General features: G+C 35.3%; 2 protein-coding genes across 2 annotated transcripts in view; one reads left to right on the top strand and one right to left on the bottom strand.

The window, feature by feature from the left end:
* The window catches only part of LOC129742409 (solute carrier organic anion transporter family member 74D), a 56,563-nt gene extending 52,448 nt beyond the window's left edge, over positions 1–4,115 (bottom strand). Inside the window, exon 1 of the mRNA XM_055734308.1 lies at positions 3,985–4,115. The gene's annotated coding sequence lies outside the window, so the exon portion shown is untranslated. The remainder of the gene's footprint in view (positions 1–3,984) is intronic.
* Positions 1–24,886, top strand: part of LOC129747255 (solute carrier organic anion transporter family member 1C1) — a 35,187-nt gene extending 10,301 nt beyond the window's left edge. The window contains exons 5-8 of the mRNA XM_055741364.1: positions 16,192–16,247; positions 16,314–16,802; positions 16,873–17,059; positions 24,187–24,886. Of these exons, the coding sequence (XP_055597339.1) occupies positions 16,192–16,247; positions 16,314–16,802; positions 16,873–17,059; positions 24,187–24,817 (1,363 nt within the window). The 3' untranslated portion in view covers positions 24,818–24,886. The remainder of the gene's footprint in view (positions 1–16,191; positions 16,248–16,313; positions 16,803–16,872; positions 17,060–24,186) is intronic.
* The last annotated feature ends 269 nt before the right edge of the window (positions 24,887–25,155 follow it).

Below are 25,155 nucleotides of genomic sequence, written 5' to 3'. Positions count from 1 at the left end.
AAACACCCGAACATGTGGTGTTTGTCTGTCCGAGGTTTGCGGCGGTACGTACTTCCATATTTGCCGCCTGCGGGCCTGACACGACAGCAGACAACGTTGTACAGAGGATGTGTGCGGATTCCAACACTTGGCACGCGGTCAGCGATGGGTTCACCCGGATCATGACTGCCCTGCAGAGGAGCTGGAACCAACGGCAGTCCGCGAACGGTGTAGGATGACTCCATCGGCGGGGAGCATCTGAGTAGTGTGCGTCCGATCCCTTGATCGAAGCTACAAAGATAAGGCATCATCTTCTGCGTAGCGGAGGTCAGGGGTGCGCCGCGAACGTGTGTAGGATACCCCAATGTCGGGGGGTATCCGAGTAGTTCCGCTTCCTAAGAGGGAAACTGCGGGGATAAGACTTTACCTTCCTCGTAGCGGATCTCGAAGGAAGAGGGTTAACCACTGTCGGGGGATACCCACGGGTAGAGAGGCTCTCAACGCCGGGCGAGCCTCTCGAGTCGGTGTAGGATGTCGTCACCGTCGGGAAACATCCGAGTCGTAGCGTTCCAAGTCCCGAATGTGTGCCGTGACAGGCGCGAGTCTAGGATAAGCTGCTCTCGATTTGGCACACAACGGGCAGGAAAATCCGCGGGCCAAAAATCCTAGGGTTGCCAACCAAGGGGGATAAAGAAGACCGGACAACGGTCGGAGTAGACTGACCCCATCGACGGGGGGCTGTCGAGTAGAGTGCGTCCGACCCCACGGTTTGAAGTTACAAAGATAAGACAATACCTTCTGCGTAGCGGATGCCGTGGGTGCGCCGCGTTCGTGTGTAGGATGCTCCACCTTCGGGGAGTATCCGAGTAGAGCGGTTCTCAATGACAGAAGCTGCGGGGATAAGACTTGACCTTCTTCGCAGTGGAAATCGTTGGGAAAGGGTTATTCCACGTTCGGGGAATACCCACGGGTAGAGTGGCTCTCGACGCCGGGCGAGCCATTCGAGTCGGTGTAGGATGACGTCTTCGTCGGGAATCATCCGAGTAGTTGCGTTAAGTCCCGCGCGTGTGCCGTGACAGGCGCGAGTCCAGGATAAGCTGCTCTCGATCTGGCACACGACGGGCAAGGTGGCAAACTTCGAACCCTGAAGATAAGAGGTCGGGCTTCGAGTCGTTAGAGGAGAGGTCAGGCCTCAAACCTTCAGGCGGAGAGGTTTGTGTGGTCAACCCCGAGTCTTTATGATAGGAGGTCGGGTCCCGAGTCGTAAGAGGAGGGATCAGGCCCCTTACCAACAAGAGGAGGGGTACAAGTGGTCACCTCGAGTCATTACGAGGAGAGGTCAGATTTCAAGTCGTTAGAGGAGAGATCGGGCCTTGAATCGTGCAGAGGAGAGGTAAACCTCGAGTCGATGCGAGGAGGGGTCGGATCTCAAGTCGTCAGAGGAGAGATCAGGCCTCAAGTCGCGAAGAGGAGAGGTTTGTGTGGGAATCTCGAGTCATTGCGAGGAGATGTCGGTTCTCAAGTCGTTAGAGGAGAGTTCAGGCGTCGAGTCGTAAGGATGAGAGGTTTTGCTGAAAGTGGTCTCGTTAATGAGTATTGCCTTTGAGCGCATTAGCGCGAATAGACCTCCCACTATTGAAGCATAGTGTACTAAACAGTTCGAGGTGGGAACCAGGTCTGCGGCCCCAGGTGGAGTTTAGGGAGTAGGGGGTATACACGGAGTATATCATGAGTCTGCCCATTGTACCCATGGACCCAGAGTAGCAAACTGGGGGGACGCGGTGGCTCGCCGTGCCTTGGAATACAATCCGTAAACCGGGATTTACCACCTGTGGTAACCAACTAAAAAAAAAAACACACACGCACACACACACACACACACACACACACACACACACACACACACACCAGTCGCGTGGCAACAGATTTCTTGATGTGCCCCGTGCAATATGCGAGTATACGCAATGAAACTTTCATTGAAAGGGATATGCTCGAATTTCGTTTTGAAATGAAATTGACGATTGCCAGTTTCGAACGAAGGAGACCGAGGTGAAAGCGAAGTGAAATTAGCGTTTGCCGAATGTGAAGTGGTGTGAAAGGGAATTGACAGTGAAGCTCTTTCGAATGACGCGTTTTGTGTTCATTTTTGAGTGACGATTGACGATTGAAAGTGAAATTGCCAAGGCCTGATTATGAGGAAGATAACTTCTGTATCTTTTCCTCAGAAGTCAAAATTACTCATGATATCAATGAAAATCTTTTCCTCAGAAGTCAAAATTACTCATGATATCAATGAAAAATGGCTAAATTTTAGTTTTCTTAGAATAAGGTTGAATGAACTTTTCACGCACGTATCTGGGCCGGTAAATTCGAGTTATTTTGTCTAAAAACCTTGCATATTCCAGTCATTTGATTCCCAAATTTTCAACCCAAAAACCGGGAAACATACGGTCAAATTTGGTCAAAACCAAAAAAATATTCAACCAAAATCAACAAAAGAAACATTTGAAACTTTTTTTTATCGAAACACATCAACAGATTTGAAATCGTTTTCTACACTTAAAAAAAACAGCTTTTTTGTTTAAAATATTTTCTGGACGAAAAATTATAGTAACTTTCTTTGAATTTACTGTTTGATTTTGCGAATAATGTGAAAAAACCCACGAATCCGGGCAACCAGGCCGGATCGGACCTTTCCAAATTTTTAATTCAAATATTCAGGTAAAACCGTGCAATCAGAAAAGCTTATTGGGTAGTATTGAAGTAATAAGTACCGAATTGTAGGGGAGAATGAGGATACTTGATGCCTGGAGATATTTGATTCCTTCACTATATCTCGATACCAGAATGTCTTACAAAAATCAAATGTTCTAGAAAAATGTGCTAAAATAACAAAGCTGTTCTCTAAACAAATAAAAAAATATTTTTCGAGTTATTGAACTTTGTTTGAAAATTTAAGAACATGTGATTTGATGATCTTTTCTATCAGTTTGAAATGTTTGTCTCATGAAAAATTATTCCAATATGTCAATCGGGAGAGTAAAGTATCAAATTTTTTCAGCAAAAGTTTTCCAAAATGTATGTTATGGGTTTAATTCATCATCATCATCATCATCATCATCATCATCATCATCATAATTCATCATCAATCCAAAAAGATATATATTTCTTCTGGATTGAACGTGATCATTGGTTATTACGAAATTATTAATGTTTCTCCATTAACTAATGTTCATCCAGTAGTTATCTGTTAAAAAGAACTCAAAATACCGTATTTATCTAAAAACTAGTAAATTGCACCTTAAAGTATGCAATGACCCCGGGGTAGTAGACAAATTTTGAGAATTCTCTTTGTCTGATATATACAAACTGTGAAATGAGAATTAATATGGCAAAAAAAGACAACGGACCTTTTATCTTTGGATTTTTCTAGATTTTTGCCTAGGGTCAGGGCACCTTGAATGAAGAATCAAGTCTTTTCTAGTATAGGATCAAGTCTCATTTAACTTAAAAAATATAACAATTTATTTGGTCTCACGAAAATGCTTAAGTTCATCTACGGGTTCATGTATCGTTCAAACTTTTGGTGCATATAAACTTGAAATTACTCGCTATCGAAAAATGCAAAAGACGGCGAGTTGTTAAATTTTCCCAGAATGATATGATGAAAATATAAAAAGGGGATGAAGTATCCCCATATAGTTTTCAATTTGGGTGATTATCGAAAAAATCCAAATTTAGAGCGTTTTCAGACACCCCTAAACCACGACCAATCGCGCTAGAATCTTGTACATGTCAGTTCTATGTGCCAATTTTAAAATTCGTCATTTTCGCTGCCACCCTTATGAACATCGCATATCGCGACTGTACCGAAATGGTAGCTATTGTGAAAGAATGCCGTATGTGAGAATTAGAATAAACCGTCAACATTTGCCGGTGATTCAATTGAAGATGAACTACACTAGACTACATGTGCCGCTAAATAAGTGGAGAAACACTACGAACCAAATCACAATCAGTGTCAATCAGGCAGCATTCATAATTTTTAATTCACTAAATGCACACTGTTGACGATTCTTGGATTAGCACGATCTAAACTATTGTAGAGGTAATTTTAACCAGAAAATTACTACAATTATCACTTTTGACAAACCAAACGTTACGGCGTGTTTTGAACTCCTCACAACACATCATTTGACTACCCTGCGACGATGTCCAAACAGAATTATTATAGGGTTGTGGAATTTTTCGTAGGAAGCAAACAATTATTTCCGATAAATCTGGATGCTTTATCGGTACATTTTAGCGGACTCATATGTGAAGTTGCACGCCATCATATACTGCTCGACGTAGCCGTTTTGATACGGATGAGATGTTTGCAAACCGTGTTTTTGTTTGTGAGGTTTTTTTTCTCCGTTGTTGTAGGTATTCAACTATCATCCACCACATTCACTAACTACACGGCAGCCGGGGCAAATTGAATTGCACGGTTCTGTTCTAATGAATTGAAATTTGCTCCCGTGCATCTGCTGATAGAGACGATGTGAACATATTTTTACGTCAATGTTTGGTCTGTTCTGAACCAGGCGTTCAATTCAATCTCGTCCAGTCATCGTGACCTGAACCCTCACTCAGGTACTCGTAGTTATTTGATTTTAAAGCTCTGGCGTCTCGCGAAATTTTGCTTCTGATATGATGCTAGAAACAGTTATGACTTTTTTCTTGCTTTCTAACGTTGAGATACCAGTTTTTTTCTGCACAACATTTTTTTTACACTGCCTTTTACCATGCACAAAACAAGTTTCACTCGACTCAGATCTTTCTTCGTGTTGTGGAAACTTTCGTAATGACCAACAAACAGATGGGGATTTTATCACTAGATTTAACTTATTTAACAAATTTCTCAAGAAGCATTTACACTTTTCAATGAAGATAATACAGATTCCATAACCACAAAATAATATTTGAACTGAAAGATTCTCAGTAGTCACCTAAACGAGTGACGCGTCGCGCATCTACGCGTATAGGTATTGTATTGCGCAAAGATCGCGAGTCGACTGGCGCGTAGACTCTCACTGATTTGCGCGTCACCGTCGAAGCCTGTGAAATGATATAGGTTTACACGAACTCCCGCCGTCGTCGTCCGCAGGGCTGGTGAATTCAATTTGCTCAATCCATGTGTTGCTGGCTTTAATCTGGCCTTTGGGCTTGGGTGTAACTTTTACCGAGCGTACCGAGCACTGATCAACATAATCGGATATTACTTACAGACACCTACAGATAGATGTTTAATATTTTTGGTCACAGCAAAACCGGATTTTCAAGGTATCGTCCTTGTTCCTTTTTTGTACGTGAGCCTATAAGTTAAGTGTGAGCGAAGGAATATTATCTTCATATTTAATGTAATTGAAGCATATAATAACTTGAAAATTTTACTCGTGGGTTTTGTTCGCAAATCTTCAAAAAAAAATATTTTAAAACCCCCGATCGTTGTTTTCTGAACTGTGCGTTGGATAGGGGACAGTCTCCTGTATTCGACAATTGAAGAGAGATCCGAGTAAACAGTCTCCTCTATAATGTGTCAAATTTGCAGAAATACCGACTTTTTTTTCTTTTTAAAGGTCCAAAAAAAGACACCGTGTTTTCAACGGATTGAGGTACAAAGATTATCCGGTTGGTTTCAACTGAATCCAGAACCGGTTCTAGTGGAAGCTTGGTGGTTTTTGATTGCACATTTTAAATGATGCATTTGTCGGAATGATGCATGAATCAAATAATGCATAAGAAAATGTGCCGAAAAATAGAGGTTTTGGGGACGAAAATACAGAAATTTTGAGATACCTAGGTCTTACATTTCTCATTTATGATTTGTTGTTTCCCATAATGAATAAATGTTAACGAGCTTTGATCACCGCTGATTCTTTTTGGCCTTTCTAGTTGATGCTTTTCGGTGAATTTGAAATCAAATAAAAACAATTCTTTGACGATTCGGCCTACTATCTTCAGCCATCCTCAGAAAAGATTTGTATCGCCGCTCTTTTTTGGCTTTTGAAAACAGCGAAAACCAAAACATTCATTTTAAAAATTGTTGTACTTTTCCACAGGAGCAGAATTTTGGTTAATCATTATATTTTTACAAAACATCCAGCAAATACAAACTTTAGTCTGCTAAGGACCTTACCACGAGCAGACATGGTGTAGGATTCAAACGCTGCAATTTGTTTGAAATAGGGTATTTCATAAGTTTTGTCGTCCATCAGAAATCGTCTTTTTCAAAGCCTCGGTTCCGTTTATTCAGCTTACGAGTTCGTACGAACAAAAACTTGTAGTTTGAGGTTAGATTTGAATGTCTCATAACTAGGCAACACTTTCGGGTTAATGGAGGATTTATTTTTGAACATTTCAGCGATCTACACTTAGCTTATCGTTTACTAATAATTAAAAATTCTGTAATGAACCTGGACTTCACTGATGACCATAAACCGTAATTGCCGGTCATGTTCTTCTCTCCAATTTTTGACAGTGTTTGCATACTTTTCCACTTCTTTTACACAATAATTCTTTGAATAATAAACGGTTTTGTCAGGTATCAACTTAAAAATGATGAATTTTAAAGGAAACTATGCAAAGTAACTTTTTTTCTTTTTCTCTTGCATCGTAAATATCTCAGAGACGCAAAAATTTAAAATTTTGAAAAAAATAGGTCTGATAGTACTTTCAAAATTTCGAATGTGCGATAACTAGTAAATGAGATATCAACAAAAGAAAGTGTCTCATTTCTAAAAGAACTAAGCTGTATTTCAAAAATCGCAAAACGGAAAATCTGAGATCCATCGCCGCAGATTGAACGATAGTTTAAAAAATGCCATAATTCAGATTTATGATTATAATTTTAATGGCATGTGCGGCGGAATGAAAACTAGAGAGACTTTATTTTATAGAAATTTGAAAGCAAGGTGGATAGACAGGCATTAGTGCGCCAATAGGAGAAAGCTTGATAGGTGTTGAAATTCTAGGCTAGGGGGCATGTTGATGAAAAGCTCCCATGAATTGCTCCCGCCTTTGCTCTACACTACAAGCCAATTCTTTTTAACCACAAAAATAACCATTTTTGTTTTTCAATTCAGATTTATTTTTTTCTACTCTTGAAAACTCGATTTAAATTTCAAATTTAAGTATGAAGCTTTGTTGTTTTTTATGAAACCAATAACATAAATTTTCAGCTGAATTTTCACATGAATATAAAGTACAAGTTCTTTCAGCAACTTAAATTTATAATTAATATTTTTTTTAATAATAAGAATCTTGTGAATATTTTTTCAAAATTAGAATCTAGATTTTTCAAAAAACTAAATCTTCAAAATGATGTTTTGTTTCTATAATCAAAACAAAAAAAAATGATTCCAAACTTTATTATATATTTGGGATTTCTTTCTAGGATTTTATAATTATGAATCCTGAATCAATATTATGAAACTAACTGAAATTTCACCTGTTGCTCGTTGGCCTTCTACTTGCCGCAAATGTTGACCGATTCATTGTGTAGGCAGGCCCGTGCGAAGGACTTGTCCATGGGGGGGGGGGGGGGTTTCGAATTTGAAATTTAGCTAAAATAATAGCAATACCAAAAATCTAATATATAAAGATGAGTTGGGCTATATATGTTTGTATATATATATGCACCTTATACAAATCCACCCCGCTTAACCGATCAGCTTGAAATTTGGTACAGTTATGTAAACGGACATGAGAAAGGTCGAGTTAATAGATTTGAGTCCCTCCCACCTAAGAAAAGGGACCCTCCCATACAACTTACGGTTTTATTCCCACGAACCAAAAGTCATGGCACCCATTTGTCAACCGATTTTCGTTTCCTTTGGCGGGATTGTTTTCACCATCACCATGGGCCAGAGGTATTAGAAACGACTATTCAAAGTTCACGTGTACTGGAAAGCAAATCAAAGCTTGCTGAGCATAAAAAATTTTAAAGGAGAAATTTTGGCGGGTGTTTTTTCCTTCTACTGTTCAAAGCACGAGGTACTGGTGCGAGGCATTTGATTGCAATAATGAGCCTTCATTTAGAATTAAAAAAAATACTCGCCTGTTAAAAATATATTGAGTAGAACAGTGGTTGAGAATCTACTAGAATATGCAGTGTGTAAAGTATGGATACATTAATTCATGTTCATTATGAATTGTCTTTTTCAGTTGAATAACTATTTGGACTGGAAACTAATGTTCCAGCTATTAGGAACCATCAATTTTCATATTTTCGGAATTCCTCATAGGGAAACAGTTAATGAAACTGAGGGTTGTAGGTTCAAGGATGCGATCTCAACACTTTGATTGCCGTGTAGGAATTTAATTTACAATAGGAATTAGACAATTTAACGTTCATTTTATGCAAAAAATTGAAACCAAATCCGACGCACGACTTTTTGTAATTTAATCTGAAGTTTTTAGTTTTGTACAATTCAATTTCATTTGTGAATTTATAAATTTTAAGTTATTATTGATGTGTTCAATTTTACCATCCAATTAAAACAAAACTTAAAAAGCACATTGAAAACATGCAGAGGTTTCAGCGGAAATCTATTTAGAAATTTCTAAGTACAAAATAAAACTTAAATGGGTATTCCATTCTACTGGGAGATCTTGAAAAGAGGTCGTTAACATTTATTTACAAGCTTAATACATGGGATTTTCACTAGATAACCCATGGAAAAGATAAAAAAATGTTATCATTTGATAAAAAAATGGTAATTCAGTTCAAGCTTCCTAAAAAATGGTGGGTAAATAAGGTTGCCAGAATTGCCGTATCGGGACCGGAAAAATCCAGCCAATTTTATCTAAAAACCTAGCCGAATCCAGCATTTGATTTCAAAATGTTCACACTATCCTGGCAATATCTTTTCAAACTTGGTCAAAACCGCGGAATTATTCAGAAAAAAAGCGAAAAATATACTTTCAATATTTTTTTTTCAACAAACCGCATCAGCAGATTTTAAATTGAATATCAAGCTTCCAAACACGGGTCATGATAATTTCTAAAACTTGCCATTAAAAACTTCTTTTTGAACGTAAACATGAAAAAAAAATTATTATAAAATCTCAGATTATGTTACGTTTTAAATATGATGTGAATAAATTTGGACAAAATCCGGGCTTTTCGCAACAACATCCGAGAAACCGGGCCAGACCGGACTTACCTCAAATTTTAATTCAAATGTTCTAGCAAATCCGGATAAATCCGGACAACCTGGAAACCTTAGATTGAAATGTTTTTCGTGATAGAATGGATAAGCATTCAAGGGAAATTATTTCAAATTTCTATTAGCAAACCTAAAAACTATTAGTTATTCATATTATTGAATTGAAACAATAAACTTTGCTAATAATCCCAATTAAAGCTTTATGAAGACTAACGAAACTTACATAGCTCACATGGCCAAACATGGTCCAATTTGTTATAATGATGAACAAAAAGCTTTCATAATTTCAAAAAGTCAAACGACTCATTTCGATAAATATTTTATGTGAACCCGAGCAAGGCCGGGTAAAATCAGCTAGTAAACAATAAAAAAAGGGAAAGAATTTCTAAAACCGTTTTTTACTCACGATTACCACACAAACTAAAAATAAATTGAACTGATGAAAAAAAACAAAATTTTCAAATCATATCACAATGTAAGTTTAAAATTTTCGGTAAATCATTGATAATTTTTTTCAAAATGATGTTCTTTATTCTAAACTAGAAATTTGTTTCAAAACAATTTCTAAGCTCATTTAAAATAAAAGTTTCAAAAACAGGGAGCTTCAGAGAAATCTGGATTCCAAAATAAATGTCCAATAGACTGCCCCAAATGACCCGACTTTTGAAAAAGTTATACGCTGCAGGCTAGAATTGATCCTGGGCCTAGTACAAGATCTCATGCCAAATTTGGGCCAGATCGGACCACGGGAAGGGGTCGCTCAACGAGCCTGAAGTTTGTATGGGATTTTGAGACATTTTGTTCGAGAGGAACATGAAAAACCAGTTTTTCATCAATAACTTTTGTCTCCTTCAACCGATTTCTTTCAAAAACGGGTTTTCTTTTCTTTTAAATTGTCAAGCATTTTTCCACCCTTACTTATTTCCGAACAAGCAAGTGAATATCATCCAAACTCAAATACTAGAAAAACATCAAAAATTGCAATCGAGCGCAACAACAATGGTTAAAATCGGTCATTATTTGACGAAACGGCATGTATTTCACATTGAGTGTTCTGGTCGGACATTTAATCGTCTCATTAAAACAGTGATGAATATCACCCTTAAAAAAGTTAGCCAATTTTTGAAGCTTAATAACTTTTTTATCTCAACTTTAATTGAAATGAAACCTTCGGATGAAATATTTTTCATAATTTAGGCTTTAAGAAAACCCGTTTTTGAAAGAAATCGGTCGGAAGAGACAAAAGTTATTGACAAAAAACTGGGTTTTCATGTTCCTCTCGAACAAAATGTCTCAAAATCCTATACAAACTTCAGGCTCGTTGAGCGACCCCTTCCCGTGGTCCGATCTGGCCCAAATTTGCCATGAGATCTTGTACTAGGCCCAGGATCAATTTTAGCCTGCAGCGTATGACATTTCACAGGTTTTAAATTTCCCATACAAATTTGAGGCAGTCTAATGTCCAATCAGATAAAAAAAAACTAACCATGATTAGTTTTTAAGAAAATGATAATAATTGTTAATTTTTATTCATCTTAATTAAAATGTTTTCTTCACTTTCAACTGAGAAGTGATTGAAAAATTCCACTGTAGTATTTTGAATTTGAACAAAAAATATTTAATCGCGATTAAAAATGTGAATTTTCGATAACTGAAAAACCAATTTGAACTTTGGAGAATTTATTCAATAATTGATGGTTTAATTTAATTAGATTTAAAAAGAATAGATATATTTATTATTATTTGATAAGTGCCAGAAAGAAATCAGAGAAAAAACCTATTTATAGAAAAATAAACGGTTTGAATAGTTCATTTTTGAAGAACAAAAAAACAACTTCATATTCAATTATACTTACAAGGAAATGTTGGGAAATGAGTAATTTCGTGAATGATCAATGAAAGAAAAGTGATAAAAACTGAAAGATAAGAGTTCCAAGTTACAACAAATATTTGAAGAACAATTAAGTTAGTTAACATTTCGCGTTAAAATTAAGTTTAAAGTTGCTATCTACATCAAATCATGATTCAAACTTTTAAAGATTAATTTAAAAATCATGATCGATTCATAAAAGACGATTTTATCTAAAGAAAATTAATGAAAAGTTTTTAAATTTTCAATCACATGTTTTAAAGTTTAAAATTACAAGCTCTAAGTATTTTGTCACTTTCGATTTAAATATTGGGTCCTGGAAAGAACAGAAGATTGAAACTTTGTTTTTCTTATTAAAAATTAAGATTTCAGGGCTTATGTGTCAAGTACACAAAAATTCAGAATTCAAAAAATAAATTTGTTTAAATTATTTCTAAAATTCAAATATTTCGACAAATAAATTCGGCAAGTTAATGAAAGAATTGGAAAAACACTAAACTTTAAAATTCGGTAAATTTATTTGAAAATTTTAACAAAATATGAAAATGAAAAAGATAAGTTTTTTTAAAATATTTTAGGAGGCTTTTTTAATAAACACGTTTCACCATAAGAATTTACACAATTTAATTGATGACTCAAGTCAGCAGCATTTTGGTGCTATTTTTTTTAAATGATTGATTTGGTAGATTTTAGCGTTCTGAAATCGAATCTTTTATCAAATTTGGACGAACACTTTGAGTTTTGGTGATAAGGAGTTTAAAAATGTATCAGTTTTAAGTAAAATCAATTATTAATAACTACCAAACCTACATATACGAAAAAATCTGATCCTAATTTTGTTGATCCATCCATCTTCATCCAATTAAGGGATATTTTTATGATGAAAATAATGCACGATCTAAAAAATGTAAAATTCAACAAATAAAAAAATGGAAAAATATGATTACAAGTACTTTTGACATAACAGTAGAATGTGTAAAAAAACTTTATTTTATTTAACACACTTGTTGAAACCTGCATAAAGATTACATATTTGCTTAAAAATATCTAAAATTAAGTTTAGTTTAAAACATTTTAAAATTTGATAAATGAAAAAAGTAAAAAAAAAAACATAAAACTTCTAAAACTTTTTTCGCGGAACTGAAAATTACTTGAATTCTTGAGGAAAGTTGATAATTCATTTAAAACTTTTATTTTTGAATGATATATTTTTGCTTTGAGTTTTTGTATAAACAATGCAGAAATTTCTCAAATCCTTTTGACTTATTTTCAAAAGTAATTTTAATAACAAAAGCTGATAGAAATATTGCATATTTAATTCATTGCACCTCAGAAAAATGTAAAGTTAGTGGCCTTGTGTAAATTATGTGTTGTGTTGAGCATTCAGAAAAACAAAAAACACGTTATAAAATGTAGTCGAAATTGGTTTCTTGAAGAATACTTCATATCAGCTTAACATTTGTAATGAAATAAACAAATTTTTTTAAATAAAAAAATGGTTCATTTCAAACTCTATTCTTATTTAGTTACACTTCTTAATAAAAACCAATTCTAAGGACGAGGTAGGGTTTTTGTAGGTCAAGTTCTGAGTTCCTATACAAAAGATTAATTGAATTGCAATTTTGAACCAAAGTATCGTACATGGAAATGTCTCAAGCCAAGGGTGATTTAAGACTAAATTCAGGCGGCGAGAAAAAAATCTGACTTGCTTGTTAACACTTATTTTCAAATACATTCTAAGATCAAATAATTTTTCGTTACTTCGATGAAAATTTTACTAGAAAAAAACCTTCATGGGGGGGGGGGGGGGTTAAACCCCTAAACCCCCACCCCTCCCCCGTTCGCACGGCCTTGTGTGTAGGTAATTTATTCTTGTTTCTCAATATTGAAAAATAAAGTCGATAGGTTTTACAAAGTTATCAGAAGTCGGATTCGAATGAAAAAAATGCAAAAAAAACAATTTAAAAAAATAACTGTTGGCAGAATTTTTATACTTAAAAGCTCGATTGATTTTTGAAGTTTTTAAAATTAAATCTTTCCAAGATGTATGAATATAATGAGGTCCAATGAAAGTTTGGGATCTCCCGTTAGAAAATAAAATCTTACTTTAAAAAAGACATTCAACTAATGCTTTGCTTCACTGTAACTTATTAAGCAATGAACTGATTATCAAAACTCAAATTTGTTTTTTTTTTCGTTAACTTAATTACCATTTTCGTAGAACATACTATAGTCTCTCTTAAATGTCAATTCTTCAGTATAAGAGACGAACCAGCCCGAGGCTGAAAGTCTCTATAATAAAGAAAAAAAAAATCTTCAGTATTTTGGAAAGATGATTATGATGTTTGAAATATGCGCTTCGGGCCACCCGAAGGGCTTTGGAAGGTTATTAAAATTCTCACATCGATCATGTTGATTATATAACTTTACTTCAAGCTGAATCTCAATCTGAGTTTTTAATGTTACCGGAAATTTAATATTTCAATTCTGAATTTCCAGATTTTTATCTAAATTCTTTTTTCAGTTATCTCAGAAATTCAACTAGTGAATTTAAATGAAAATTACGAATAATGACACTGTTTCAATTCCGGATCACCATTACAAAACTTTCTTAAGTTTCGATTCTGTATAAGAGTTCAAAATATAAATTTTTATTCCAAATCTTAAAAATTGTTTATCAAGCATATAAAGCATTTAACTTCATATTCCGAAATGATGTGTTTTGAATATGGAAAATGCAACTTGTTTAAGTTTGAAATGTAAAACCAAGATTCGAATCATGATTTTGTGTCAATAGTGAAAAATTGAAATTCAAGAATAATAAATTGTATAACAGATATCGAATTTTTATGTTAATAAGCAGCTCTAAAACCATAAAAAATTGGAACAAATGACTCAATTCGTGCAAAATTTGGGCAATCTAGCAAGCTAAGTCTAATAATATTGAAATTCAATATTTGGGATTAAATTTCTATCAACAAGTGTGGAAATTTTCGAAAAACTGTAGTAGAATTGTTGACCTCGAATAAGATTTCGAGGTTTTTGTTTTAGTTTCCAAGCAACCAAAAGTTACATATTCACTTAAAAGAAGGCTTTGAAAGTTACATATTGGCTGACAAAGAGAAACAACTGCGCAATTCTCTTGAATGATCTATATATAGGTACCCATTAATGAACTTGAAAGTTTCAAAAGTGATTGATATGTGCATTGTTTGTGACTTATTTTGCCCAAGTCCCATGTATGAACTATATGTACTCATTAATGAACTTGAAAGTTGCAAAAGTTGCAACATGTGCGTTGTGAGAGACTTAAGTCATAAAAAGGGCACAAAAGTACTCTTAACGGGATTTACCTATAGTTACAAAAAGTGCATTGGAGTGCTTTCTTCCTTGCTTGTTGTCTCTCTGGTTGGGTGGGTGCGCCTGCAGGTATGCTTCAAAATCATATCACCACTTCGAGTTTTAGTTTCAGCTAGATCAACATCTAGGCATGACCTCGTGGTAGCGTGTTCGATTGTCACCATTAAAGTTGGGGTTCGATCCCGAAGCCGGGTAGGATTTTTTTCATAGTCATTTGATTACTTGAGTAATGCGATACAAGTAGGATGTGAAAGAAAGCAGCAATCGAGCAGAAAATTCAACAAATCTCGACAAACCGCAATTCGTCAAGTTTGGAATTCGACGCCAGGTCTCATGGCGGCACCATGTTCTGAATAAAGTAATTAATCAAGAAAAGGTTATATGAACTGATGCCTAGGGTAACATTGGAGATAGAGAGAGAATTTTTCGCTCATTTTACAACTTTTTTGGAAGCTGAATTAAAAGAACGCTGGAAGCTGAGTAGCAGGTCATTTAAACTTGTTTTGGAACGTGTAAGACCTTACATTTTGAGCTGCAAAAAACGTACGTGAGTACGAAAAGGCTTGTACCTGTTTTATGGGACTTTTGATTGCTTGGGTTCTGAGTAGAGATACTCTTGAATAATTTTCGTCGTCCATCTAAATTTGATAAAAAATTTGAAATTTTTTGTTTAGAAAAAAACATTTTGCTTGGCATTTTTGAACCCTCATGCGGGGTGTTAGACTCCCGAAACCCACCCCGTTCCTACGGCCATGATTCCTAGTAAAACATCAGTTGTTAAAGCGGATTTGTGATATAACTCAGTTGGCGAGTCGGTTGCCTCCTACCTAAGCCGATGTCCGCGAGTTCCAGCCCAAGAGTAAACATCGAACATAGTTGCACCGGACATCTAAGCCTTCCAATAACTGTCCGCCAACTGCATCGTTGATATTAAAGTCACGAATTCCTTAAAGATGTTAAAAAGACAATAATTGAAACAAAAAAAAAATACAATTTTTAAAACTATTTGTGCTGTTGACAAATTCGAAAAAAAGAATAATATTAAATGGTTCTTCTACTGCACTGGCAATTTTCTGTTGTCTGTGCAATTCATAACTCATGTAAAGCGACGGTATCATTCAAGAAGCTTACTGTAGATTACAATTTGGTAGCATGTTTTTATTCCAGGATTGCCGCACAACAAAGAGTCACACTAAGCCGGCCTAAATTTTGAATATGTATCGATTGATTTTTTCTAGAGAATGTTAAGAGACAATGGGTGTCGAACATGTTTATGTTTAAAAGCTTTTAAGAACTTGATATAGTTTGAAAAATGTTGTTTGTCCATTTCCCATAGAAAACTGAAGCCAAGATTTTTAGAACTTAAATTTAAGCGAGCCTCAGACTACACCTTTGTGAGATTATTCTCGAAAGATAGTATAACACGACTAAGCTCGACGTTGCATTGAAATCTGAAACCTCATCGGCCGACACACGCTTGAGAGATAGAGCATCTAATCAGCGGCATCTCACAAGCATCTTGTTGTTATTCAATCTAATCTGGTTTATAGCGCCAATCATATTAGTGATCTTTTTTTCTATTTCGGACTTGTGGGAAAAAGAAAAAAAGTAGTTATGACGTTTTAAACCATATAATTCATCAATATTTTTAGAAAGATTCTACGATAAGTATGACACAATGCCAATATGGTAAATAAATTTTCTATCCAACAAACTGGTTAACTACAATGAAGTGACATTTAATTAAACCGTTGATCTTTTCTCTCGCAGGAAACTGGCCGCGTGGAATGTCTTTGTAGGATTGGTCGCCGTGGGACTTTTCATTGGTAAGAAGTTAATCGCGATCGATTGAAGCAAACCGTCGCTAATCAATTGTTTCCAATTGGGATCAGCATTTATTTTCATCTCCTGTGACAACGAGCAGATTGCCGGCGCCCGCAAAAGTCGGCTGACCAAGACGTATTGCGCACACGATTGCGTCTGTCCGGATAATGTCCCATTCTCACCGGTTTGTCCGGAGGAAGGGATTTTTACGTATTTTTCACCGTGCCACGCCGGATGTCAAAATAGGACCGAAATCAACAATGTGATCATCTATGAAAACTGTTCCTGTGGGGCTGCGACGGATTTGTTCTTGAAAGAAGGTGTCCGAGCAACTGAGGGTGCCTGTGGGATGGCCGACTGTCAGAAGTATTGGATCATCTTCCAGGTTTTGACGGTGGTTGTATCGGGCCTGCTGGCTTCTGCCATCGTCGGCAAGTTCATCATTTCCGTTCGAGCCGTGCTTCCTCAGGACAAATCACTTGCTCTGGCCATGGAGCTGACACTTGTAGGGCTAGTGGCCTATCTGCCTGGAACGGCAGCCTACCAGATGATTGCCTGTGAGTATCACTGTTTTTTTTGTATCAATAAACATCAACAATATCCATTCTTATTTCCTTGCACCCCCAGTTGAATTCTGCCAGCTTTGGTCCACCGATGAGCGAAGATGTTTTATTCACGAGACGCCAATTTTCGGAAATATTATCAACATACTAACGGCTGTTCTGATTGCCGTTGGAGTCGTTTTTGAAATTTTGGTTTTCTATTTTGTCAAAGATTTACCCTTATACGGCGATGATCCAGATGATGCCTACAGGTTAGTGAAAAATTCAATATTTCAAATTTTAGAATTTACTATTTGCCTCTAGAAGTGCACAATTTTTAGATCACCTGTCAAGGTGTTTTTGATGCCCATAGCCATAGCATAGCTTCCAATGAAGAAGTCCATCACCAACATGATCGCACTATAGGAGATCCCCATACAAGCAAGCGCACAAAAAAATATGTTTTCAACAAACTGCCGATGATTTCTGCTTGTTGGGATCGAAACTAGTGATCTAATATCATAACGATTAAATTGTGATGGTGACATGTTTTGGACATGAACCGTAAATTGAATTCTGCACAATTTCCAAAGCGCTCTTAATTACTTCGTCTCTTCTAGTGGTCTCAGCTAAACTCTTCTGAATTTGTTAGGACATAGATAAACTTAAAGTTTCTGCTCCGACATATGCTTACAAAACGATCGCGTCAAAAAACTTTCAAATTTCGATTTTTATTTATTTTCTTATCTTTTTCATGGGTTATCTTCTTTTTCTTAACTCCAATGTCACACAACTGAATATGTATAATACTTATAACTTTTTTTTGGTTTTAGTGTTCCTTAATAAGTTATTTTTTAATTGTATTCTTTCCGTAAAATTATAATTTTTTGACGTTTTTCATTTTATTCCTTAACATATCGAATATGGTTACATTTACAGACCCAAACTTTTGAACTTCTATTAATCAAAGTGTCTACTTTCCATAAAAAATATAGAAAAAAAAATATTGGAAACAATCACTTTTCCTATTTTTGTCCACCTGATCTCTCATAATAGTGGATAGTAGGAAACCCCAGAAAGCCCCATTGGGAGACTAAAAACCAGCTGGAAATGAACTATGCGAATGCGAGTGAAATGTTTGAGGCTACCTAAAGGATCTAAGAATCAATTAAAATTCAACAAAAAATGAAGACAATTGTTCATTCCGGCAAAATCAGAAATCATAAAAAGTGTCAGTTTTATGTCTGATTTGTCCAGGAAAGAATAAAACAGATTTTAATTCATATCGACAAGATAAAAAAGCTGTGCACTAATATAACAAACAAAAAACGGTGGTCAAATCATGCGCAAAAAACTAGACCGCCAGTGGGATAGATTATCCAAATTATCATATTGGACTTTCAAGTCTTGCCGAGTTGCCTGGAGAGTACTTGAAGAAAAATCTGATAATTTAACTGACGATGAGTAGAAGTTCCTTGTCAGTAAGAGGTAAGAATACAAGAATGCCTGCAAACTGAACGTTTGTTTCGATAGCACTTCTATACTACTATACTTCATAGTGGGCAATATCGATGGCGCACGTGACAACCAAAATTATGATCGGTGCACATCAGTGATGCGAATGTCATCCAAAAGAAAGTCGGGATCGTAACAATCGCATAACATTTTCCAATGACATTCGAAGGGGTCTCGTTGATATCGACGGCCATCCAGAAAAAAAAAATGTTACACGACTGGAGAAAATGTTATTCAGTTTTGCAATGACAGTCGCTCAGAAAAATGTCATCGAATTATGCACCTCGATAACATTTTTGACTTGCAACATACGAAGATTCTGTTTGTTGGTCCTCTAACTGTCGGAATGACATTTTTGAATTTTATATTGCGTGAATGCCATGGAAAAATCAAATAAATGTCATGATTTTGACGGTCATGAAGTTCATAGGCCACGGTCAATCTGGCCGGTTCCGGAATCCGTAAATTCAAAATGATCAGATTTTAACTTGCGACACATGAATAGAAAGCTCTTGATCTGTACATGATGAAAATAAACTAGTACAGATCAAGAGCTTTTTATTCAAGTGTTGCAAATCATTTTGATTTTCGGATTCCGGCACCAGCTAAATTGGCCATGGCCAGGACCAGATGTCCCCGAACCACTTTTTCTATCAATTCCCATTATGTATAGGTCAAGAGCTTTCTATTCATGTGTCGCAAGTTAAAATCTGATCATTTTGACTTTTTGGATTTCGGAACCGGCCAGATTGTTCAGTATACATGGGCAAAGTCTCACTTCCAAAACTCTCCTGAAGGGCCGTTCACATACCACGTGGACAACTTAGGGGGAGGGGGGTGTATGGAAATGTCCACGCTTGTCCACGGAGAGGGGTAGGGGTTTGGCTCATGTCCACGTGGACATACTTACCTCAAAAATATGTTGTAAAGGTGAAAAAATATTAACATGTTTTAATCAAAATCTTAAAATTTCAAAGCTTTCCATTTGAGGTTTGAACAATAGTAGCCACTTGAAAGCAAAAGATAATTTAGAAATTTAAAATTTTTAAAACTAATTTATACCAGGAAATTTTTATTCGTTTTTTTTTTCAAAATCAGCCATTTCAACAACAAAAAGGCAAAAAGTAATGTTTTATAACTGTTAAATAAGATTTACAAATAAAAACAATTTCAAATCTGTCCACGTGGACATCCGAGGAGGGGGTAGGGGTTTGCCAAATGTCCACGCTTGTTCACGGAGGGGGAGGAGGGGGTCAAAAATCTCATTTTTCTGTCCACGTGGTATCTGAATGGCCCCTGAATAAAACTAGCAGGGTTTTAACTGTCGCGACATTCATTTAAATAACATTTTATTGAGATTCCTATGAATGTTACGATTATGATTCTGTAACATTCAAAATGTTAAATGTCGCCATAACATTTGCTAATATGCATGTCATCGAAGCAATAACCGACTTTCATCTACTTAGCATATCATTTTTACCATGACAATTACAATCTCGATGCAAGTTGTGACATTCATCTCAAATGTGTTTTGACATTTTCTCGAGAGAATTTCTCAGCGATACACTTCAGCAAGTGCAAACGTTCAACATTTACAAAAAATGTGTAAGAGCCATTCCAAGCACTCCTCAACTGGAGAATTGATTTTTATTTTTCATTATTCAAAAATACATTGCAATTCATTAGAAAGGTTTTTTTCTTGAGCTTCATTTTCCGTCAAAAGATTTTCCGTTACCGTTCCGTTGACGTCACGAAAATTCTACTGTTTTTTAATTCATGATTCCCTTAAATATCACATATTGTTGAAATTTGGGGGTCTCTTCAAACTTTTTGAAAGGAATTCAATGAAATCGGTTCAGAAGGTTGTGAGCTGCATTCGGGTAAAGAATGCGTTGTGACGTCACGAAAATTGATTTACTTTTTTTCGGAAACGTTCAAGGCTTTTTAAATAAACACTATTACAGTTTTTTTTCAAAACAAGTTTAACATAACAATGCGCATTAACACGGTTGTTTTTTAACATCTCTAATAAATACGTATAAAATCGCGCTTGTTGAACACTTGATTCGAGAATAAACAAACTATCATAAAAACGAAATCCTCATCGATTTTTTTTTTAATATTTGTGATTCATAAAGCAGGTATTTATCTGTGATTTGAATAAAAATCTTGCAAAAAGATCAAGTTCTTCATATACCTATATTAGAATAAAAAACCACGCTAGTAGCTTCTATTACTTGCTGGTATTATGTTCAAATTAAAATAAGTTCCACGAAAAAAATGCAATGAGATTCGAAAAGTCTTTGAACATGGTTCATTTTGAAGATAAGCTTTTATATCAAGCTATAAAAACATTATACTACAATAAAAAATAAATTTCTAATAAAATTATTTAAAAAAAAATAATTAAAATTTCCACCTCAAAGAATGTTACCTTAAAATGGGGTGAGAGTAATCACTTTTTTCAATATTTTTCGATTATTTTTTCTGATAAGGGGAATTTGGCATGTTTCTTATTTTTTTAACCAGCACTGGACTCATATGAACGTAAAACAAAGTTGCAGAAATTTATTAGAGTCTTTAAACTTGATTTAAAATTTGATTTCGTCTCTGTTTAGAATTTGATGCTTCGGGGTAACATTGGTCAGTCTCTATTTTGACGATTTTAACTAGATTTCTTGATCATAACGGATACAAAACATCTTCATAATATTTACAAATGCTAGTTTATCTAGTTAGGCAGTTCGTAACATTTAGGATATTTTAAACCAAATGAAACAAATAAAATAAAAGAATTTACAAATAAAATGAACAGTAGTTAGAAAAAAACTCGTGGATAATTAGATTGCCACTGCTTATAATCGAAAACGCTATTTATTAACAAATTGCGAACCAAGTGTGAGAATTATCGTTCTTTCATATCTGCGAATGAGCTACTCTTAGAGACATAACTCAAATGATATGAAATTAATCATGAAACTCTACAAAATTGAACACAACACTTTCGAAGGCTTAAAGACACTAAATTTGTAACTTTTGGTCCAGTGAATTCTGAGAAATAGAATGAAAATGCTGCATTTCGGTGTTGTTTGGTTTAGATTTTGTTCGCGGTCCAAAAAAAAAACAATATCGTGGTCCTTAATGTGTTAAGGCCGAATAAATTCGAATGATGGACAATGATGCAGCATAAATTAAGGGGATAAATTTTTTAACATTACTAATAAAATTTCAATTACAAAACAAATGAAATTTTGCCTTTATTCAATTTCCTAGGCCCTCGCACTATTCCCCTTATATGTTTTCCTTCAAACTTTACTATTTGATACGGTTTCTAGCCTGTTGTCCTAGACTGACCAAAAGTAAGAAAATGTCCCTATTTTTTAAATATAGATACTTCAAGATTTTGAAATTACATTCCTGCTTACGTTGGAATTTTTCAAAAACAAACCAAGGTTTTCCTAATATTAAACTCAATTTATAGTTTTTTTTATCGTGGAACAAAGTTTTGAGAAAAAAATCTCTAAATTCCTTGAAAATTTCTAACTTAAATCACTTATAAAGCTACAAAATAAACAATTTAACTCCATGTTTTTATAGCGGTGAAACCTGCCTGATTCTGATGCAACCAAAAAATGAACCGAGCTCATCCGAACTAGAAACATGCAGACGTTCGAAAACAGCTATTTTTTCTTGGTTTTCCAATCTAATTCATTTCAGTCTGAAAATTTTTATTAAAAGTGTTCCACAAAACTGTTTTATTTTGAGTGTCTCAAAACTCTTTGAAACATAATTTGCTTGAATAAGCTTGACCTGGAAAGATATCGTTAAAAAACTTAATATTTCCAATACATATTTTTTTTTATTTTGAACCCTTATATTTTTTTTTATTAGCTTCTACGTTGTTGACGTTTTCAACAAAATTGCTACATTTTTTACAATCTAAAAACTTGCCTAAGACATAATTGATCTAAAATGAAAATTACAAAAAATAATTTTTCTATCTCACTGCTAGGTGATTGAATCATTTTTATCAAAAGCTCATTTTAAAGTGCTTTAAATTTAGGTAAAATGTCCCGAAGACACACATGGGTCTAAAACGCTCCGTTTTGGCGTAAACAATTTTGATCACCTTTTTATATCGTTTTCCCCTGTGTGCGTAGGCTCGTTTGCTGTAAGGCTTAAAGAGCCGAGTAATATTTTATATCTTTAAGACGGAAACCAGGAAAAAGTAAACGATTCGATCCATTCTTCCATTTCAAGACCGTCTTAACACATAGTTAACAACTCTCCTCTCTGGAGCCACCATCTGACTTTGAAATTTGGAAGTTCAGAGTTAAACAGTTCAAACTGTTTTATTTTAATTCAAGTTATGCTCTTCGATGATTTACGTTAAAAAATTTCGTAATATTTTAGTTAGAAGAACATGAATATAAAAAATTCGTTTCATTCAATAGGTTTTTTTTAAACGAAAATTGCAAAGTTGTTACCAAAAATATGTGAAAGAGCGTTGAAAAAACAATCCAAAGCTACACCTTAGAATAAAAAAGCGTTATTCTAATTCCACCGTACGAACGTTCTAGGGTACTTCTGTCCATAATGCCCTTGCGGGGTAAAATGCCAGCGACTATATTTTGCTTAATTTTGGAGATTTGAGAAGTTTTTAGTGGATTATTTTTACACAAATGTGTTCTTAAAACCAATACTTTGTAATTAAAAAAAAAAGATTACCAGATATTCATTCAAACACTGATAACAATCAATATAAATTTTGAGGTGGCTATCCATCACTCAAGTTGTAAAAAGTGATCAAATGAAATAGGTATTTACATCAAGATGACTGCCTAAATCATCTTCACCATTGATTTTATTTATTGTTTAAATTATACATTTGAATTAACAATTGATGGAAAACTGTGGTAAATTGTTGTTTTATAGTAAACTGAAGATTTAATAAATCTTTAATATCCGATCAAAATGCTCCCATCAATTTATGGACAAAGCGCCCTCCCCTCAAGGTGCTGTTCGGTAAGATGTAAACAAAACCACGTGTTTTATTCTAAATTTTGGAGTGCAGTTTTCCATGAATACAGACCGATTATCGAAATGATATATCGATCTTCTTCTTTGCTTAGTCCTAAATTAGCATTAGGATGCATAATAATTATAACTTTCGATCGGATTTGAGTAAAAAACATGCACTGGAAATCGAATCGGTTCACTTAATTTGTCGCCAAAAGCAACAGAAAAATTTGGTTGAAACTAACACAGCTTAAAATAAAGTCGAAAATTTTTAAAAATTTTCATTTTTCCCTGGGAAATGTTAACAAACCACTTGTTTTTATGTGTAGATAAACTTGGAAAAAAATATTTTTTCCATTTTTTTCCGAATCAAATGACATAATTAATTTATTTTCACTGTGAATATTGTGTTGTTTTTGGAGCATCACTGCGGCGTTTAACATCCAATGATTTCAAAGGTTGCTTTTAAAGGCGTTTAAAAAAAATCGATTTTTATCCATAGTTTTTACCATAAAAAGTAATATTATTGACAGAATATGAGTAGAAGATAGAAATACGAAGCACATGTTGCAATGTATTCGGGAGTACAGCTTAATTATTCCGCTTACTCGGCCATTTCCCTTAGCAGGTGCATATTCCCCCGAAATACCCTACGCATTGATTGTAACTGATCAGTTTATAAGATTCAAGCTGATAACTTCAAAAATGTTGAATGGATTGTGAAAAAAGAGAAAAAAGAGCTAGCGTATGAAAATTCTTTTCAGTTATCATTTTGATAATATATTCACGCTTCACGAATAGCCTTATTGGTGTAAAGTGTCTTTAAGTAATAAAAACTATACACGAAAAATCTTCTTTTCAGACCCATTGAAATGCGGCTGATATCGCAACAGGTACGGAACAGCTCACGTCAAACAACCTTCCCGGCAGAACCGGAGCTGCAACCTTTTTCGAACGTCGACGATGAGCAGCTTCAGTTGCAACAGCCGGATTTTGAGGCGCAATCCAACAGCCTTATTCGTCAAGCTTCAACGGTGCTTGCCCATGACCCGCCTCACATCATCGATTCGATCCAAAACACCCAGGACACTTACCCCAGGAATGCCCGCTCGGTATCTCCAATCGCGGGACCATCCTTCCCAGCGAATGCCGCAGTATACGCCGAGGTCATCCGACAGCTACCAACTCGTGCCGCTTCCAGCGATCTGGACGAGAGTTTGGATTTTAGATCCACGAGTAGCTTGCCGCGGGACAAAACCGATGACGACGACGACGATACGGATGATTTCGAAGATTCAAAAATGGGTAACGGTCCTTTGACTAATCTGAGAGACTATTCTGGTATGAATCCGGCGCTCGTTGGTAGTACCAGCTCCAAAGTTCTAGATTCCCCGCAGTCCAGTGTTGTCAGCAGTCCAGCCGGCTTCCGATATCCTTCATCGAAAACGCAGGATCGCAATGGAAGGCCGTTGAGTCCGGAGACGGACTTTTAAATCGAAGAAATTAAGTATTGTGTTCTAGTTAAGATTTTGTTTTTAAGATTTGTTGAATAAAATGACAGTAGTGTGTAAAAATGCCTTTTAAATCGCTCATCGCACGGCCTAGTTAACATATTCAACATTGAACATACCGTCGCACAGTGCGATGATCCCATAGAGCCGATGGACAAAAGTCGTAAAAAGTTTTAATTCGATAAAATATTTGTTTAAATGTTCAATTATTGAAAGTACGTCAGTAAAAATGGGTTTTGAAGGTTTTGTCTCAATTTTGATTTTTTTAACCTTAAAATCCATGCCTCAATAACCCATATTTTGAAAATTTTCAATCTTTC

Source organism: Uranotaenia lowii, chromosome 2 (genome assembly GCF_029784155.1).
Source record: "Uranotaenia lowii strain MFRU-FL chromosome 2, ASM2978415v1, whole genome shotgun sequence".
Lineage (NCBI taxonomy): Eukaryota > Metazoa > Arthropoda > Insecta > Diptera > Culicidae > Uranotaenia > Uranotaenia lowii.
This window is presented reverse-complemented; position numbering and strand designations above follow the sequence as displayed.